At 47.8% G+C, this 21,370-nt stretch overlaps 1 protein-coding gene across 4 annotated transcripts in view; it reads left to right on the forward strand.

Annotated features, from left to right (window-relative positions):
- Positions 1-21,370, forward strand: part of NOX3 (NADPH oxidase 3) — a 777,582-nt gene that overhangs the window by 630,922 nt on the left and 125,290 nt on the right. For all 4 annotated transcript variants that reach the window (XM_085611433.1, XM_085611430.1, XM_085611432.1 and 1 more), the window contains one exon: positions 14,639-14,763. In XM_085611433.1, the coding sequence (XP_085467559.1) occupies positions 14,639-14,763 (125 nt within the window). The remainder of the gene's footprint in view (positions 1-14,638; positions 14,764-21,370) is intronic.

Consider the following 21,370-nt stretch of genomic DNA (forward strand, 5'->3'; position numbering starts at 1 on the left):
TGTTGTCGGGCAGGAGGAGTGGCAGTGTTTTAACTCATGCTTAAAACAAGCACTTTTAATAACTTTCTCTCAATTCAGTGCTATAATCTTGTGTACTGAGGTGACGCGCTAAAGAAATGCAATTTTTTTAATTCTGAAAAGACATTATCGCACATTTACATCATGTTTACTGTATGAATAACATGCCGATCATTTTCACGTCACGCCCACTGGCTCGTATACGCTTGGCTCTTCTCCGGCTGGCTCTACTTGCTAATTAATATATTGGCTTGCACACCTCTAACAAAGAGAGATGAATGGATACATGAGAGTGAGCCCGGTAGATGGTAGAAAAATAGACTGGTGCCGACAAACAGACAAAGTCAGTCTCCATTGCCTCACGTCAGAATCATCACTTTCAAAAACCTGGAAATCTGCCGGCAACTCCCGCATGCCCCAACCTCATCCCCCTCACCTATTCTTAGCAGAAGCGGCAGATTCTGAGCTGTGCCCTGCTGGTGCAGAGGAGCACGGCAGAATCTGTAGAAGCGCTAGGATCCCTAGCGTCTCCGGGCAGGCACCTAAGCCTTCCGGGTGCCTTCACACTCAGGATAAATGAATACATTTTGTTCTGTGCTTTAATCGCCCCTCTGTGAGCACTGTCTGGTAGATGAACTTCTGTGTTAATAAACACATTCAAAGAGGTGGTTGGGTACAAACAAACAGCCACAATACCGTACGTTTTGAACGTGTAGTTAAATAACTGCTCATTGAGTACCTCATTGGCTGATCATTCCATGGCACTACCAAAACTACATTTGGGCACATTTGCTCAACTGTAAAAAACTCCCTTCTATGGGTCATTTAACAACTCGGGGCTTTGGGGTTAGGTAACCTACTTTGGAAGCTGCGTAAAAGAGTAAATACAAAAATTAATGCAATGAAACTAAGCAACCAGTACTGTCTAAAACACTGTTTAGTCTGTAAGCGCTACTTTTATTAATGAGTTTCACATTATTAAAGCACCACGTTGTGCATGTGTGGCGACACTTCACCCATGAGGTACGTGCCAAGCAATTGTTGACACAATCCACACTGAGTCATTTTCAATATATTTATAACGAAGTGCAGGACATTTCCAAGGGATTTTGCACACTACATACATTCACTCCAAAAATAAAACGTGTAGGTAAAAAAGAAATTACCATTGGCAACGTCAATAGCTCTAACTCTCAAATGCGAGACCTATTTGCATTGCAAATGCTTGTTTAAGGTTCGGCTGCAATACAGCGACCTGTGCAGGATAAAAATATGGGCAAATGCAAATTACAGGAATAAAATCCTCTTTTATTTGAACACAAATTCTGCATGTTTTGGGGCCTTTGTATTTCCAGCTTGGTTGATCGGCTGTTGTTGGTAGGTCGCCAACCTGGAGTGCCATCAGTCGTTTCTTGTAAAGAACAGAGAATGGGGCACTTAAGTAGGGAGCTTGTTTTAAGGAGTCGTAGTTATTAATTACCATCCATGCGTGTGATCATGTTCTAAATGTTGTTTTATCTTCTAGCAATGATTGAAGTCTTGCCATTTTGTTGGCGATGCATCTGAATTCTGAGAAGGAACAGACTTTTTTCCCAAAGATCTTGTCTTGTTTTTTTAAAGGGCTTTTTGGAGAAAATGACTGTATGATGATTCTTTGTCTTCCTTAATTTCCGTCCAAAGTGATTCGCTGAGTTTACACTGATCTCAATGAAGTTTTATTTTGTACCAACTTTTTACTGTCGAAAACATCATTCCCAGTGTTTTGTTTATTAAACCAAATTCCATCCCCACCTGAGCTGGTGATGCCCTTATCGGCAGCTGGAAGGTCCGTTTATAAGTAGTTACCTGTAGTTTGTTTAGCAATACAGAATCTTTTCCATGTTGAATGATACTGCCGTAAGTTAGTGTTGGCAGGAACTTTGCTGCCATCAGTGCTAGTACTGGCTTGAATGATGGACACGCCCGTTTTTTTTTCTAGAGTGCTGAAGGCAAATGTTAACGAACCAGCCCTTTTTTCCATGTAATTCCATTGTACTTGTTGATTGAATCTGTTGTCTAAGTAGACTCCTAAATATTTGTACTTTGTGACTTCCTCCAGCTTTTTGCCGTTCAGACAGATATTTAGTTTGCGGCTGGATCTGTTTTGAGTCAGCATGGTTTTCGTCTTATTTAAGTTAATTTCTAGTTTATTTATTGTTACTTAATTCTGAATTTCTGTCAACGCTCTCTGGAAACCTACTTGCGTATGGCTCATTAGTATGACGTCATCAGCTTAAGAGAGGTGTGACAGTGGTAGCAGCCCTAGTCGTGGGGGGTGAGTTCTTATTTGATCCAATCTTTGGGCAATGTCCCTCATAAACAGGTTAAATAAGTGGGGGGCCAGCACACATCCTTGTTTCAAACCCCTATTCATCAGGATTTTCCTCAAGACCCTTGTCCCGTCACCTACTTTGACTCTCACCCATATATTCTTATATTGATATTCTTTGAAGGTGTGTTTTGACCAATAAAGGATGGGGATAGATTTTCTAGTGTCGCATTGACAGTTTTATGCCCCACGTGTCGAAAGTTTGTGTGTGGTTTAATATCTGTTTAACTGTGTCTACCGACTGCCAAGTCGTTAAAGTGTGTTCCAGACGTGTGCAGTCCTCATTAGGCAAAAATTCCACCGTTAAGAGATCTCAGCCCTATAGATGATCGTACTATTGTGTCCCCTCCTACTCCTCTAAAATCGCATATAGCTTTTCTGATCATATTGCTGTGATGTGGGGGCTATGCTCTTGTGTACTAATACGTCCTACCCCAACTTTGAGCCCTTAACTTAGCCCATATGGCTGAAGGATAGTAAGATGCAAACAAATTGCTAACCCCCCAAAAAAAGTCTTGAACAAAAAAGAATAGAAAGAAAAAGGAAGACAACATGTGAACCAAATAAGTGTATCATGGTGGTTATGTTGCACAGGGTTGGGTGGTCTCCAGGGCGGGGATTCGGGTCAGGTCAATGATATCTTATGTATTTTTAAAGCGCTCCTCCCTGTAATTAAATTTGAAAAAGATGGAGTGCTCGCAGTCTGGGGCTACATGCGAATAAGGACAGGCCCTCCGACAAATATTCCACCAGTGGGGACCAGATGTATTCAAATCCCTTTCTTGCGTCTTCTGTGATATCTGTTAACCTCTCCAGAGCCAATGCTTGCCACAGTCTAGCGTGCCACTGCGTGATGGACGGTGCATCCACCTTCTTCCAGGCAGCCGCTACAGCCATCTTATCTGCACCTAAGCACAGCCACATGATGGAGCGATCTCCATTCATTTGCCGCTTCAGTATCGGGTCCCGGAGCCCCAGTAGAGTGTGTTCCAAGGTTTATGGATGGGGTATCCTAGTATCAGTTTGATCTGTGAGAGAATTTCCTTCCAGAATGGTTCAATAGAGGGGCAGTCCCACCAGATATGTCGGAAATCGCCTAAGAGCCCACACCCCCTCCAGCATCTATCTGTCGTGTAAGGAAATATTTTATGTAGTTTCTGGGGGTGCAAATACCAGTCGTACATTACTTTAGAGAGCTTCCCGTAAGTGCATAGAGCGGTTGAATTTTGCTATGTCATTGTATAGGTGGGACCATTGTTTCTCCTCCACTAGTCCAGAGAGAGTAGTGTTCCAGAAAGCCCTGTGCCTTGGCGCCCCCTGTGGGCTCAACACCCTAATGAGAGAGTATAGAAAAGAGATGTTCCCCTTAGTGGAAGACCCTGATTGTGCATATTTATCAATAGGAAGCAGGTCCCTGGTAGCTGCCCACCGCACCTAGGGCTGCAGCACCCAGTGTTTGAGCTGCGTATAATGAAAGCTCCCTGCGGGCTGTGATCAAAAGCTTTGGCGCACTCCGCGCAGGTCAAGAGTTCCCCTTTTTCGAACAGATGGGAAATCATGAGGCAACCCCCTAGTCTCCATTGGCTGAATGGTCCATCGTGGAGTGCAGGGGGGAATTCAGGATTAAAGTGAATGGGGATGTATGGAGAGGGGAAAGTTGTCAGGGGTAAGGTGTTTGTGAGTATGTCCCATACCCTCAGAGTGGTAGCCGTGGGGGTGCTGAGGAAAGTGTTTGGGGGCCTGTGCTGCTTTTTTAACCAAATCAGGTCCCAGATGTCCTGCCAGTTATTTGACGGTCCATATGTAGCCAATGTTTTTCGAACTTCCTAAGGGACCATTCCGCCAGTACCCGAAGTTGGGCCACCCTGTAATACCCCCAGAAGTCCGGGAGAGCCGAGCCCCCCTCAGCCTGTGATCTAATTAATACCCAATATGATATTGCCCCTGCCATATGAATTTAGTAATTGCTTTTTTTAGTTCAGTGAAGAGTTCCCTGTCCACTGGTACCGGGAGCCCCTGGAAAAGATAGAGAAGCCTAGGGAGGACATTCATCTTAATTGCGTTAATTCTCCTGATCCAGGAGGTGTAGGCAGCCCTCCACCTACACAAATCTGCCTTGATCTGTCGCAGCAAAGGCGGATGGTTGGCGTTGTATAGGTCTGCAATGTTTGGAGTGATCTTGACCCCTAAGGGGGTTATATCTTTGCTCGTGCAGCAGAATGGCGAGGTCTCCTTTACTCGATCTAATATCTCCCCCAGTAGAGTTAAGTTGAGCAAGAATGACTTCGAGAGATTCACCTTAAAGCCTAGTACCCGTTCAAAGCGAGCGAGCTCCTCATGGATGGCTGAGAGAGAGGTCAGCGTATCAATGATAGGGAGTAGAAAATCATCTGCAAAAAGGCATATTTTATGGTTGGCGGAGCCAAATGCCACCCCTTTGATATCTGTGTTTGCCCTGATCCTCTCCACCAGGGGTTCAATGCAGAGAGCAAAAAGCATGAGGTATAGGGGGCACCCCTGCCTTGTCCCCCGTTAAAGTGTTAAGGCGTCAGATGCCACCCCGTTTACAAGGACCCTCGACCTGGGAGAGTGGTAATTGGCCCGCACCATGCCAATAAACGTTTTCGCTAAAGCCAAAGCTTCTCAGCGTATATAGAAGGAAGGGGCAATCCACCCTATCAAAAGCCTTCTCCGCGTCTAACCAGAAAAGGGCCGCGCGAATGCCTTTCTTCTGTACTTTCTCAATTGTAAGGGCTATTCTCAGTAGGTTGACGTGAGTTTGTCTCCCCTTAATAAACCCCGACTGATTGTGGTCGATCAATGTGGGGAGGATATTTTCGAGGCGAGAGGTTAGTATTTTAGAGTACAGTTTTGCGTCCAGATTTAGAAGCACAATGGGTCTGTAAAAGGCGCACGCTCTAGGGTCTTTTCCCGGCTTAGGGATAACTGGAACTAACGCCTCCCCCATGGTATCTGTCACACTTTGGGCATTTGCTATATCATTGAAAAGGGTCACCAGGTGGAGAGTCAAGTCAGAAGCGAAAGAACAGTAGAAGTGGGCATTGAGGCCATCCAGGGGCTTTCTGCAGTTTCAATGCATCTATCGCTGCCTGGACCTCCTCCCTGGTGAAGGGCTGACTAAGTTCCTCGTTGGCGTGTGCAGAAACCTGGGGTAGAATGAGGGAGGCCAGATAACTTTCCTGGGCGTGGGCTTCCAGCGGGTCGGTGGAATAGAGGTGGAGATAAAACTTCCCAAAAGCGTTTGCTTTACTCTCCTAGTTATTATGGGTAATGCCCTCATCATCCACTATTTGTTTAATATATTCTTTTTCCTGTTTTACCCTTAACTGCCGTGCCAGCAGGGTGCCTATCTTGTTGCCACTTTCATAGCCCCTGGCCCGAAGCCTCAGGATGGATGTCTCTGCTCTATTAGTGTAAATGGCCTTAAGTTTGCCTTTGAGGGAAGTTACCAAGCGGTGGGAATGGCTTGACGGCGCGTCTTGGTGCTTTTTTTCTGCGGTGTGAAGTTCTCCTTCTAATATGAGTCTCTCACCCTGCTGCTGGTGTCCAAGTGTGGCGGCCAACTCAATGCATTTGCCCCTAATAACCGCTTTAAAGGAGTCCCAGTTGTTTGCAAAAGAGGTAAGGGCGGGGTCATTGGTGCGAAAGTACTCCGTGATTGCCACTCTCAATTCATCCCTAAGGAGTCTGTCCCTACTGAGAAAATTGGGGAAGTACCCTCACCTGTGCTTTGAACGTGGGGCTGGCCAGTTCGGGGTTATTTCCAGAGGGGCATGGTCAGATAGGCAAATTGGGTGAAACCTGGCATCTGCGACCGTGTATAGCAGGGATTGGCTGAGAAAAACATGGTCGATTCTAGAGTAGGTTCTGTGAGAGTGAGAGAAAAAAAGAGTTGTCTTTTGTCGCAGTGTGGAGTTCCCTCCATGCGTCTAAAAGGCCCAACCGCTGAAGAGAGTTCTTGATAGCCCTACTGAAAGTACCCCCTGCTGTCCTGTGAGGATGGGTCATGTCTAACCCGGGATCCATATGAGATTAAAGTCCCCCAGCAGCAGAATGTTCCCCAGCAAACCCCTCAAGTGCTGTTAAAAAGGCCTCCAAAAATCCAGTTGCCCTGTGTTAGGTGCATACAACGTGGCGATAGTGCAGGGTCGACCCCTGATCTCCCCCTTAACCATCAGGAAACGCCCTGCCGCGTCTGTTTTAATAGCTTGGTGATTGAAGGGGATCGAGGAATGGAAAAGGAGAGCCACCCCATTGTGTTTCGTGGGGGCCAAGGAACGAAAGATCTGGGGTAGCGTTTATGTTTCAGCCTAGCCTCTTCACTTTTCTTTAAATGGGTCTCCTGCAGGGAGGCTATTGAAATCTGGTGGTAATGTAGGAATGTCCATAGACTCTGTCTCTTGTTAGGGGAGTTAACCCCCTAACATTCCATGAGAGGCAATTAACAGTCATCTGTTGCTATATACACCCCCCCTTGTTCTGCAGCCCCCTGTTCGATGTTCTTGGTTGCACCCCCTCCACCCTCCCCATCCCCCCCCCCCCCCCCCCGGCCCCATAAGAGTCATTAGTTTTGTGAGCACCATGATACACAACCCGTAAAACAGAAAAAAACATGAACTGTGAGTGGTGGGGTCTCCCATCTCAGAGGAAGGACTCACTAAGTCCTCAAGGAGCTATCCTACTTCTGCTCCCAGGAACCCCTTATCCAATTGGCTAGAATACTGACGTGATCATTGATGGATAGAACCCATCCCCCCCCAAAGCTAAGTTTTAACAGAATCCCAAGACGTGAAGAGTCCATCAGAACGTCAGACTCAACTCGTGTTGCATCTATAGGCGAGCATTTACCCTTTGGTCTCTTCTCCCCTGCCCTTTCATCATAAGCCGAATGGAAACTAGCTTTGAATATTCTACATATGTAGAACCAAGCCTGACATCCCCAGCTCACCTAACCTCAGTCCGGTGTTTTTTTACTCCCTCGTCCAGATGACCTCCAGGGGCCACCTGCTTGCCGCTCCTTCGATTGAGCCCCCTCATCGTGCTTCGATGTTGAAGCTTGTGTCGGAGGGGGGAGTGTGATTCCCATAAGGTCCGCAGCTTCCTCTAACTCTGTGCAGTGGAGCTGCTTAGTGTCCATTTGGAAGGCGATGTCAAAGGGGTAGGTCCAATGATACTTAATTTGGCGTTCACGCAAGGCTTCCGTGATCGGTCTGAACAGCTGGCGATACACCAGGGTGGCCGTCGCCATGTCCTGGAAGAGTGTGCATGAGGCGTTTTGGAACGTTACTTTGCCCATTCCCCTCGCTTTTTGAAGAACCAGTTCTTTTGGTTTGAAGGAGCTGAACTTAGCTAATATGTCCCTTGGCCTCCTGTTGTTTCTAGGTAGTCTCAGGCCAACTCTGTGTACCCGCTCCAGTTGCACCTCAGGGCCTCCCTTCCCGAGGACTGTGGAGAAGAGGCCGACCATGAATGGCTCCAAGTCAGGGTTCTCACAACCTTCCTCCAGGCCTCTGGCCGTGATGTTGTCCCATCTTGAACGATTCTCCAAGTCCTCACACTTAAGGGCAGAATCTCAAATCTGATCGCGGAGCTCCGCAGTGCTCACCTCAAAAGGCCCCAGGCAATCCTCCAGCTCCTGACATTCCGCTCCCAGATCTAGGGTACGCGTTCCCACTGAGTCAACATCTGCTTGTAGGGCCACCAGCTTCCCTCTCATCTCTGTTCTGAACGCGTCCAAGAAGGCATTCATGTCTGGCTTGATATCTTCTCTCAGCCCCTTCCCAAAGTCCTTGAGGGACGCCATCAAGTCTTCCCGGGTGAGTGCCATGCTGCCTCTCGCTGTCCCTGCTGCCTCCTTGGCTGTCGCCTCATTCTGCGGAGTGAAGTAATTGGAGACTTTTTTGCCCGTGGGCTTTTAGGTGGCATATGGGGACTGGTCAGCTCAGGGCCACCCCTCCACTGCCCAAGTCACCGACAAAGAGGATTTCCCTCGTGGGGAGGTCAGTGAGAGATCAGTCGGCAGTCAAGTCTGCTTCTCGGCTCCTCTCTGGGGAACTTCAACTATGCCCCTCTGGCGCTTCAGACCACCCAGCCCCTTCTTCTCCTCTTGGGCACATTTCCGGTAGGGGGACGATCAGGAGTCAACCCTCCCTAGTCGCTTCCAGTAATTACATCGGCTGTGGGCTGTGTTATTCACTTATCAGTCTTTCCTGAGCTTGGCCGAGAGTGCCTAATGGCCAGGCGGCGCCATATTGAGGTCAGGCAGCATATGAAGAAGGGCCCGGAGCCCCGGGATCACTCAGCTGGCCACCGCTAACAAAGAGGGGGAGGCTCCGCCATTCCCCGGGGGGGGTCTCAGCACCATCCATCTCTCCCCGGAGATTCAAAAGCCCCACCTTACTGACCTTTCAGCTCTGCAGAAGCTGGACTGCTTTGGGTGGCTGTTGTCTCTCTTGTCTCTTTTGTCGCCTTTGTTGAGGTTTGGTTGTTGTTTTTTTGTTTTTTTATTTACACATTTCTGATTTAGGTTCTTCTGCCCGGGAGTCTGTCGAATCCTTCCCATCTCATGATCCTTTTTAGGTAATTCAGAGAGCCCTCTTTTATTTATTTCTTTGTATTTGTATTTTTTGTTGTTGTATTTGCTTGTTTACTTGGTTGTTCCTTTGTCTTTCTGTAGTCCTTCTCCTGTTGAACGGGTGACGTTCACCTTTCCACCTATTGGCAGGGGGCTGTTGCTGCTGCTCAATTGCGCTGTTTGGCCCCTTTCGATGAAATCTTACGTGTAAGGGGTAGGGACGGAACTGGAGAGTTGTGTAGGGGCGAACTCTCTAGTGAGAGATGCACTTGTACCAGCTGTCTTTCAGTCTGATGCACTAGTACCCGCTGTGCGTAGCCTCCCTTTGGCATTTTGCTCCTTGTGGCCCTGGTTGAGTGGGGCCCGCCCTCACACCGTCGATAGCCCTTTTTTTGCTCCTCCTTTATTTTGCAGCCATGTTTTGGAAACCTGTACCCGATACCCCCTCACCGGGCTTTTGATGGTAATATAACAGGTGATATGACTGGGTTGGGAACAAGGCTATGAAGTTTTTGCCTGGCTGCTTCCTGGCCACTGCAGAGTGGGAGCTTCACCAGGCCTACCCGCAGCTGTGCCCAAACCTGGCTGAACCACTTCTGCCGGAGCCCGGGCTCGCGCTCCGCGGTGCGGGCGCTGCGCCCCTGCACTAGGGGTAGTTTCACCTGCCTCGCTGACAACTGCTGGCTGGCTGCCAGCTTCCGGCGGGTGTCTTTTTATGGCATCCGGTGTATTTTTACAGCACCAGGGAGGAAGCTACAGGATATTATCTGAGATGCAACCCAAAACTGTAGACTGCTGTTTGAAAAATTATTTATTCATCAGCCACTTTAAAAAAAATAGAAAAAAACATTCTTGGCTGGTGTCTTTTCCAGGCAGCTGGTGGTTTGGGTGTGCCTAAATGGCTCCGAGCGTCCCCCTGCCGGCTGTGACAGCCACTCGGCGCAGTCGGATTCAGCCTCACCTTACCTCGCCTTTGGTTCCTCCCACCGCTGGGGCTACGGGGACCTCGAGTCCACAGTCCACGGAGTTTGTGGTATTAGTCCCTCGCAGCAGCTGTGAGCTCCGAGCACGAACACCATGCCCACTAGCCGCTCCACAACACAACGTGCTCTCCGATTCGCCTTGGACTGACTATAGCAAATAGTTTCTTCAACACTCTGCCATTTCTTATATGTGAGGTCCTGTTTTGATCTAAAAGAAACTTTTTTATTGATGTTGCAATTGTTGAAATACAAACACAACATTTCTCTGCAATATTTATCTAATAGGCTCCCACACATTACCCATCTGAAAAATAAATTAAAGGAAAATCTCAGTTTAAAAATCAATCAAGGTCGGTTGTATGACAGCGGCATGCATGGCTAAACCACATTTGCCCCTACAACACTGCCCGAACAACAAATGCGACCTAACAACGCCTTCCTTTAATACGCATGCTTTCATCACACAATTTTGTGGTAAAGGCATAACTTATAAAGGGTTATGTATGGTAAAGATCACACCCCAGTCCCCCCCTCCGTGACCCCTAAAAACTACCCAAGCCCTAAAAACAACCCTAACCTCCCTGAGCCCTAAAAAGTACCCCAAACCCCCTGAGCCCTAAAAAGTACACTGACTCCCCCAGCCCTAAAATCTACAGCGAGCCCCCCTGAGTCCTAAAACCTATCCAGAGCCCTAAAAACAACCCTGACCCCCCCAGCCCTGAAAGCTACCCCAACCCCTAAAAACTACCCCCAAACTCCCCCTGAGCCCTAAAAACTACCCAACCCTTAAATACTCCCCCACCCCCGAAAACCCAGCCCCACTTACCTGATTGCATCCTCTTCCGATCTTTTTTCTTTCTGTGTCCACCCATTGCAACATCTAGACCACGCACTGCCTTAACCACACACATGCCTGTTTAAAGGCATATGTGTGGTTAAGGCAAGAATGGTTCCTCTTGTGGGGAAACGGCACATGTGGCTCAGTCCGCATTGTAAAGGCCATCTCTCTTCAAGGTCATCAGGGCAGGACTGTGTGGACAACAGCGCTAGTTCTGTCAGGTGGGGGGCTAAAAGGCTAGGGGCCTGGGCCAGAGCCCACTTTAGCCAGAGAAGATTTAAGGCATGGGCAAAGGGTGTACACACCTCCTGCAACAGCACATAGGATGAAAATATGCAATGTTTACATAAACGCATTATGTTTTTCCAGTTCTAGTGATTGGTGCTTTGTGTTCCAGGAGTACCTCTTTCCTGCACATTGGTATGAGTATAACTGTGGGCAGAAGTGTACTCAAAACAGGCTAGAGACAGTGCATCAACGGGTTGCTTGTACACACAACTGCACACGTTTTGATCAATGCATGAATGTTAGTGCACACACACTTCCTTCAGCAGCACTCGTGCTGTCCTGCAGACTTCAGTCATGCCTTCTCTGTAACAGTTTTCTCATTGAGAAAGGGGCACTGCTGTGGGTTCTGAGGTACAACTCATTTGCACGTGCTCATCTGTTGTGCGGCCATTTCATAAAAAAAGCAGGAAACGAGTGTGCCAAGAGATTTCAACAACAATACAAGGATCAAAGCCCACATTTTGACTCCTGGTGGCCATCGGACTAGGACCCGCACCCACTCCTTCCGACCATACCAGAAACCACAACTACAGATAGCTCACCATAAAATCACAGGCCAACGCCGTCTCCTCCGAATGTCTTCTCACTCTGTGCATGCTACATAAGATCTTCAAGTGGTTACACCTACACATGATAAGCACCATGACACAAGCCCTCATCACCAGCTGACTGAACTACGGCAATGCGCTCTACATAGGAATCACCACACACTTCCTACAGAGACTTCAGACCATACAGAACTCCACACCCAGACTCATCCTCGACCTTTCCCGACGAACTGTCATCACACCCCACCTAAGGCAACTCCACTGGCTCCCCATACAGAAGAGACTCAAATTCAAGCTGCTGACCCATGCACACAAGGAACTACACAACCAAGGACTCACCTACATTAACTACCACCTGCAGGGCCAGTTTTAGCGCTGTTAGCACCCGGTGAAAATTAATTTTTGTTGCCTCCCCGACCTCCTCTTCGAATTTTCTCACTACCATCGTCAAAAGTGCCCCTCATCTCTCCATAGACCCTCTTGGATACATTTAATTTGTTTTAAGGACTGCTAAAGGGTGACTTTGCTAATAAGAATGTATATGTACCCAAACAAACCTTTTTCAGCAACATTTGTTATGTTATGTTAATGGAGCTTATATAGCGCACGGTTACCCTGGGGTGTCCTGGCACTGCGCATGCCTGCTAGGAGTCTGTGAACGGGAAGAATTACTGAGTGAAGAGTCAAGTTTTTAGCCCCCTTCTAAAAGAGGGAAGATCTGGGGAGTCTCTTAGGTAAAGCGGGAGCTCATTCCATGCCTTGGAGGCGCATGCGACATTAGGAAAAGATAATCATAGAATGGGAAAAAAAGCTACTTCCTAACCTCTTTTATGCAGTTTTCATGCAGCTCTTTGATGACAGTTTATACCAGTCACTGCTATACGTTAGGGTTGTATCTTATGAACTGCGGTAACAAAAGGATCTCTGTGGTAAAAGCAGTAATCCACTCAGCTATCCACATAAAATACAGATATGTGCTCTACACAGTACGCGTTCTTTGCAGCAGGCATATTAACCCTCTGTACTGCTTTATGGTGAGTCAATACTGCCACAAGACAAAACTATGATCTCTCTCTCTCTAGCAGGAACATTAATCACAAGAGCTATCTTGATATTTTTATTGCTGCCTGAAAACTGGACCTACAAGTAACTTGCTAAACACAGTTCCTCCCTGAGGTCTGTGACCCCCTCCTCAGGTCAACACCCAGTGTGGCTGCACCGGTTGTACTGCCCTAAAGCCAGCCTGAACTTCCACCAGCCTCCCTCTCACTTGCCCATACTCCTGCATCTGGTGAAGCAAAAGTGGAGGAGGCTCCTTCTCCCACATCGCAGCAAAAACCTGGAACAGTCTCCCCATGCAGCTTCAGACCATCACCTCAGTTCTCGATTTCCAAAAGGCCCTCAAGACCTGTCTGTTCAAATAAGCCTCCGGGACCTGCAAGCGCCTGGATACCCTTTCGGCTGATTAGCTGGGCTTTATGAATCCTGATTGATTGATTGATTTGTAGATTCTTTTGATTAAACCGTGCATTATCACTGCACAATATATAGTCAGTCTGACATAGTATGATGTGCAGATACTGCTTCAGTAGGCATTCGTGTCCAGCAGCCATCTCGCAGCAGGCATCTTTATCTCATATTTCGAGTTCAAATGTCCCATTGTGAAACCCCTGGATTGGGTAGTTTGCCAAGGGTGTACATCTTTATAAATTAAGGCCAAGATTTACTAATGGCTTGCATTGCCATAATGTCACACAAGGCAATGCAAGGCCTTAAGTCAGATTTACTATGGCACGCAGAGTCACCATACCTGGCTATGCGTGGCATAGGAAATTTGGAGTAATGCAAGGCAGTTCAAGTCGATGACTTGCATTACTCTGCGTGGAGAAGGCATCTCATGGGTGGAGCGTGGGCGTTCCCACTCATCCACCCATGGTTTTTGGTGCATTCCCCAATGTACTAACACTAGTAAACCTGGGAATGCGTCAAAATGTGATTCCTTCCACATGAGGCGTAACATAGAGAAATATTTTTTCCCCTCTTTTTTACGTGTGCTGCATTCTGCAGAAAATGTAGAAAGAGGAAAAAACCTCAAATAATTGTTTTTATGTATGAAGGGTCCCTTCCTACACAAAAACAAGCCTGGCAGTAAGGCAGGCGATCTTGCACCATGGCCCAAGGGTGCTTGCATTGGCGCTATGCTACTCTCGGTGGGCCAGCACAGGGAGAAAGCAGGAATGCATCATATCATAGTAGATATGGTGCATTCCTGCCCTATCCCGGTCATGCAGCACCACTCTCTCACACGTAATAATAAAATTGGTCATGTGAGGTGCAGCGTTGCTGAATGGATGTTTGATGGTATGAAAAACGTTTAGCCGGCTTTGCCCGGCCTCATTAGCTTCAACTAGGTGTAGTGGCGGCTTTCCCAAATTTTTCCTTTGGTACCTCTAGCACTGCCCTTGCTACCCTACGCCTAATTGGACATGAAGGCTGTTGTAGGGCTCAGTGGGGACCCCTGAAGGGTTTGCGGGCCTCCGAAAATTTGGGGGCCCCTGCGCCGCGCGGGGGCTCGCATCACTCCCCAGGTGAAGAGTTGCTATATGGTACAACAGAAGGTGACCTGGAAATTCCAATTGGGTTTCCAAGGATGCATAAGTGTCACTGGTACCACTTGCCTTTTGTTGGACAAATGTCTATACAAGGACTGCGTGTCCTCATCGCTAAAATGAATTAATCTAGCACACACAAAGGTATTTTAAAAAAGGTAATTTATGCGACGAACAAGAAACTATGAAGGAGGTGGTTTAACTGCCATTATGAGAACTTGCAACTTGGACCATGGAACACACTGCCTATGGCATAACCTAGTTTGAATTACATATGAGGCCTGACCTCAAGACGCTATTGGGGTGTATTTGTTATGGTTGCCTTACTTCGCCAGTTTAGACATTTGTCTATTTTGCTGTAAAATTGAAGCTATTTAATGTTTTACATCAGGCTGCCCACATCGCTCTGCACTGTGACGACCAGACGGATGTAATTACTGGCTTGCGACAGAAAACCTTCTATGGCAGACCAAACTGGCACAGCGAGTTCAGACAACTAGCAGACCATCACCCGAGGTAAGACCAGCTCTGGTTTCTCATCGGCTCCGACAAAAACGATGATAAAATACAATGTGCGATTTAAAGGGTTTGCTAGTTAAAAAATGTTACACATCCAACAGAGTTCATAAAGGAGACGAAATCTCAAACACAACGCCAACAAAATCTAATATTGGGAAGCAAAAATGTAATAGGTGGAAACCTCAATCTCTCTGGTATTTCTCCGGGCATAATTTAAATCACTCAATTCAATCACTCTTCTGCACATAGGACAGAGGAACGTCATTTTTCCTCAGGATGGTTATTAAAAACGAGATAAACTGAATTTGTTATTTTTATCATCGCAGCAAGGAAATGTTTGTTCCTAGACCCACTTGGCGGATTATGATTCTTCTTCATGAGGTACAGTTTTGGTTGACAAAAAACAGTCAGTTAGTTAAGCGCTGTGGATTGATCGCCACTGAAGAAATACTTCTTTGTTATTGGTTCCTTTAAAGCAAGAATTTAGGAATGTTTCGGTCCTCCTTATCACCAAACAAACCCTCACTTCATTCTGAGTCAAATCTGCAGTGCAAGATTGGGCACATCTTTGCTTTTTGAAAATAGCTAGATGAAAGTAAATCTAAAGCAGTCCTCCTCTCTGGACTGAATATTTCTAAGAGGGTTGGTTACATTACTAATAAATGTGACTGCACATAGTTTATTCTGTTATGGGGCCTCTTTGTGCTTTTTGTTGTGACCGTTTTCAGTAAAGGTAGGCTAAATGATTAGTAGGTGCAGTATGCGACATGGAAGAGTTCAGTGCTCCCCCAGTGCTGTTCCCTTGGAATCACACAGATTCCGGTTCATAACCCCTTCCCCCCTCCAGCTGTACGAGCACCACCCACCTACCCCCGCCCCACCCCCCAGCCGTCCCGCCATTCAACTCTCTTTAATCATGGACACCAATACCCTTGTGGTGTTAGAACGTCAGCAGTTTATTCACATCTTAAGCTTGTCCATAAATCATCACGATTGCCTCGGTCATTAACATTTTCAACTTTGTACAGCATTCATTTCACAAGTAAACCACAGTATAATCTTATTTTTATTGTATTTTAAAACATACCCCACGTAATCCTTAGTGCTTTATCCTGCGAAGCAAACATTTTATCTGATTGTCATGCATCACTGCTTGTCAGCTGCTGTGACAGCTCATCTCTGTGGATTCTCATTTTGGCACAGTAGGCTGTGGCTTCGAGGCTTCCCTTGCTACCGAATGTCTGGCATTTTTTGACCCCGTGGCCATGCCGGGGCTGCAGGTTCTGTATCCGCTGGCACTGTCCATTTCATAGCCCTTCGGTTTGCCCTCGAGTGTCTCTGCCATGAGTTATCCCAAGGACCTTCTCTGGGCAATTGTCCTTTATCTCCCTTTTTCCTGCCCTCCAGTGTCCCTTCCGTGAGGCATCCCAAGGACCTCATTCTGGCTTGTCCTTTATGCCGTTGTGTGAATATATGGTTTTGTTGAACCTTGTGGCTGCCCGCCACTATGTAGGTAGTTTTTTTTTACCTCAAACAGTTTCCCCCAAGACTAAGAGAAACCCAAGAGCTCTAACGCCCCCAGGATGTTCAGCAGGAACATATCTAACCCACCGCTAGACAGGTGGATTTTGTCGTCTGCATAATAGCCTGATATCCTCAGGTTAATGAGGCTATGCCTAACATACTCTCAGCCCATGCACCTGCAGAACGTGCTCATCGTTATGTTCCGCTTTCTCCTGGATCTCCCCACTGCTCCCTGGCACACCGCACCACTCGTATCATGCAATGATCTCTGAGCATAGTATGTTAGCCGGGGGTGCCAACCTGGATAAAGTTGTTGGTCCACTCTGATGGGCTCAGCTGGGCTTTCCACCCCATCGCTGCAAGATCATTGCGTCCTAAATGGACCACCACCACGGTGGGGTTCCCATGAACCCTCAGGGCTTCTCTTACAGTAGGGAGGAGCTGGCTTTATTTCATGTCTTGTTTCCCCAACCAGATAACAGTGGTGTTGTGTAGCCATATGCCGCCATACTGCTTCATGATACTAGTCCATCGGGGTGCACTTGTGATGCATGAATGTCCCACTATCCAAACAGTCCGTCCGCTTACGCCTTTGCTTGCGGTGAGAAATTTGCTCCACGTTAGTACAATGTTGGCCGAGTGTGTGTTTTAAAAAGCTGAGGATCTCAACCTCCCTATAGCCTAATCTCTTCGGCCACCATGCCATTTGCTGCTGCTTTGGTGGCTGCCCCAATGTTGAAGGAATGTGACCCAAAGCATGCTGGCATTAGCCCCACCTGCGCCAGCGTCTGGCGCATTACTGTGTGAATTAGAACCTCCTCAGGTAGGTGGCATCCTCATGCATGAACAAAGGAGGGCCACCTTCCACCCCGACCCGCATGTAACTGTGAGACAAACAGACTGGACAGTGTTTGCTCGATGCAAGGCACTCCAGCTATATGTGCTTCTTCTTTCTTTCCTGGTCGTTCTTTGGTCTTCTCAGGTACATGTAGGGAAGTGGCATCTGCTTTCATGATTACCCCACTCTTTGCTGGTGTCAGTATGCTTTTTTGGACTACTCTGACTGGGATCCTGCTAATCAGGGCCCCAGTCACTGTGCTTTGTCCCTAAATTGATTATGGTTAGTACCTCTGTACATCCACAATTGGCTACTGGTGTACCCTTATAAGTCCCTAGTATATGGTACTAAGGTACTCAAGGCATAGGTACACCAGGGGTCTCCCATGGGCTGCAGCACGTATTGTGCCACCCATGAGAGACCACTCAGACTGTGACTACAGGCCTGCCGTTGCTGCCTGTGTTAAACTGGTGCTAGCACCACTTAGGACATAAGAAAACATATCTATTTAAGGTCACTACACTTAAAACCTATAGGTCACCCCTAAGGCAGGCCTTTCAGTCCTGAAGGCAGGGTGGTGGGTTAGAAGTCTGTTCAGCCCCTCCTCTGGGAGGGACCCTGAGTGGTCCTAACTCCTTTCCTAGGGTATTTAAGGGCTTACCTGTGGGTGGGTCCTCAGATTCATTGTAGGACAAGACTCAAGCCTGAAACTACATCACTCTTTGACCGTCTGGACACCCAGACTTTGCCTGGAACTGAGAATGCATCAAGGAACACTCCTCTGCTTCATCGTCTATGCCTATCCTTCTTCAAGGATCTTCAACAGACCTGGGGGCATCAAGGACAATGAAGTAATCTCCCTTGGATTGAAGGAGTCAATCCCCTGCATTTGCAGGCACTGCAACGAAGCTGACTAGTCTGCTGCTCCTGATGTCCCAAATACTTCAGAAGGCTCAGCAATACAGGTGGTGGTTCTGCAACTCCCTCGAGGCCTGATCTGTCCTCTCTGCAATTTTGTGGCCGTATCCCTCATCTGAATCGCTGGGACCAAACCCCTGTGCACTGTATTGACTTACCGTTGCTAAGGCTTGCTGGCTCTGCACTCCAGAGAACTTCAGGCTAAAAGAAGCTCCAGCCTCCAGTATCTCTTCCTACCAAGTACAGTGTCCTCACTGCATCCTCTGCACAGTGGGCCTTCATCTTCAGTGAACTGCTCAAGGTCCTCTTGTGATTCCTGTGCCTTTGGCCTGGGGGTCCTCTTTTGGGTCTTTTGCTGCTCCAGTGGGCTCCTCTGCTGGCTCAGAGCCTGCTGCGACTCTCCTGCTTGTGGTGAGTCCCTTGGACCTTGCTTGTCCCAACGTTGCTCCTTCTTCACTTTCCACACCTGTTGTAGCTGCCAAGGCTTGTTGGTTGTCCTGCCAGACAGATACCCCCTGGTTCTCGAATTACAACATGGGACAGCTAGTGCACAGCCCCTGATCTTCCTCGGTGTTGCCTGGCCCCACAGCTGCAGCGACAACATCGCCGTCAACTCTTCTAAACTATCTGACATCGGTGGGCATTGCTCTTCCATGCTTCCTGGTCACCGGACTCTTGCACAGTCTTCTCCAGCGGCATCTTTCCTGAAGCCCTCCATTGTGGTCTACAGCAGTTTCTGATGTCACTTTGCACCCATTCACCCTGCTTCCCTGGTGTAGCTATCCTAGTTTCTGGGATATCTACGGGTGGGGTGTTTCACCAACCTTCTATCTTCCACAGGGTTTCATCAGGGTCCACTGGGAAGGGTCCGTCTTCTCAAAAACTGCAACCGTGACTTTCCCATTGACTTGCTTTGAGTATGCAGCTGTGTTTCCACTCTTCACAGCCTCTATGGTGTTCCTTTGTACTTACCTTGCGTGGTTCCTTGTGTCCCCAGCTCCTCTGAGTCTCCTGGTCCAAGTCCTGACTTTGCTCGCAGTTCGCATTCCATTTTTTTAGAATATGGTTTGGGCTCCCTGAGGCAACCACTGTATTTTGTGCTTACTTACCAGTATAAAATTCAAGTATATTTGCATTTATATCTCTGGGTAGGAGATATACCCATGTGTTAGTGAGTGTTATGTAGTAAACGAAAAAGAACCAGCTAGTGTATATATAAGAAAATGTCTATTTAAACTACTCTACATGATTCGATCAGGTGAAACAAGCTGCTAACACTCCTTCAAGATGAGCCCGAAGGCTTCTCTCCACAGCTACCACTTTGAGAGCTTTCTATGGTTATCAAAGACCACTAAACTCACCATAAGCGTTGCCTGGATTAGTACAAGGTGCTTGAATAAATGTGCACCATATACTAAGCTAGCCTCCAACAGTACACCACCAAATGAGTGTCACCTAGGCAAAGGTTATCCACCCAGTTGCAAGTGGAGCCGGGATTGGCCACCAGCTCACTCGCCTTAAATGCCCCAAAGAACACCAGGAAAAAAACTGACTTGAACAAGTGTATCCCCCAAGGATCTACACCCAGGAGGGTACGTATGAACTGTTGCAGCATCCCAAAGTTGAATGGTAGTCCAGCATCAGTGCTGTTTGGCTGCATTCAGTCCCAACCCATCATTGCCTCGTGGCAGTAAAATGTATTTGTAATGTCAACCCCCTGTACAGCTTACAGTAGTACGCTATGGCACTCAAATGCACCTGCGCCCACGCCCTGGACTTGTCCTGCCTAAAGGCTAATTGTATAAAGTTCTCAACACAGCCTCTTGTGCAGGTTTGTCCAAACCCCCCTATCACCATCTTAAAGCATTCTACACACGTATGGTAAGAGCTTGCTGTCTTTAGGGCCAGTGCTTGGTCCACGATCAATGCTAGGTCTGTTCCACAGCATCCTATATGTTTCCCGGTAGCTCCGTCATTTGCTCGTCCTCCCATGGTGCCAGTTAGTGGAAACTCTGCCACTGAAAGTGAGAGAGAGCATCAGCAGGCAAGTTTTCATGTCTTGACAGGTGGATAGCTTTTGCAGTGCGCGAGGTTGTTTTGCAACTGGCAGCCCAACAGGCACTGGAGAAGCCATAGTACTCTTGGACAGTGCTCTGCACTCATGTTTATTGCTTAGACTATGGCATAATTGTAGGACCACAATGTCAGCTGCCTGTTTGCCAGCCACTCTGACCACAGCGTAAACACCACCACTATTGGGAAAAGCTCTAGCAGCGCAACATTTGTCATCAACCCTCTCTCATACCAGACCTTAAGCCACCAGGTGGCGCACCAGGTGGTGCCTAGAAGGGAGCCAAAACCTTCACTCCCTGCCACGTCCTTCATCACCAAGGGCATCCGTCATAACAGGGTACCCTTGAACTCTCCCAGGGAATATCTGCCACTGCTGCAAGTCCATCCTGGCCCCTTTAGATAAACTCACTCTGTGATGCTTCTGGGGGATGCCTTTTGTCAGCCATGCCAGCTGCCTCATGAACATGCGGCCCGCCGGAAACACACTAGTTGCAAAGTTGAGCTTGCCCAAAAGTTGCTGTAGTTCCTTGAACATTGACTTCTTCCTGCCCATTAGCCCCTCGATCTCTTGCCTTAGGTCCGCTACTTTGCTCCCCGGGAGCCTGCTGACCCCTTCTGTCAGTTCAAGCTCATTTCCCAGAAATGTTAGACGTGTTGTGGGCCCTTCAGTCTTATCATACACTAGCGGAACCCCAGGCGCTTTGCTAGTGCCTGAAAATGTTCAACCATCACTGTGCACTGATCAGTGTGAGGGGTGCCCACAAACAGGAAGTCATCCAGGTAATGGAGCTTCCCCCTGTGGGCATCTGTCGCCCACCGCCCATTCCAAGAATGTGCTAAATGCTTCAAATTATAAGCAGGAGATTGAGCAGTCCATGGGCAGACACTTGTCATAGTAAAAAGCTCAGTTAGAAATCCAGGAGCTGGCAACTATCAGGATGCACCGGGAGGAGTCAAAAGGCAGCCTCAATTTCGGTCTTTGCCATCAGGGCCCCCTTACCCACTGCCCTTAGCATGTCAATTGCTCCATCCAGAGTAGCATAGGATACTGAGCACTGCTCCTGATCCAACCCATTGTTAACTGACTCCCCATCCGGGGCCAGCTGCAATGGCTATCGTACTGGCTGGCAGGAGATAATTTGCACCAAATAGCATACAATCCTGCATGCTCAAACTTGGTGCATTGGATACGTTATTATACCCTAATGTGTGCACCCCGGCCCAAGCCCCGATGTTATTAAAAGTTGCCCT

The sequence above is a fragment of the Triturus cristatus genome, chromosome 6 (assembly GCF_964204655.1).
Source record: "Triturus cristatus chromosome 6, aTriCri1.1, whole genome shotgun sequence".
In the NCBI taxonomy this organism is placed as follows: Eukaryota; Metazoa; Chordata; class Amphibia; order Caudata; family Salamandridae; genus Triturus; species Triturus cristatus.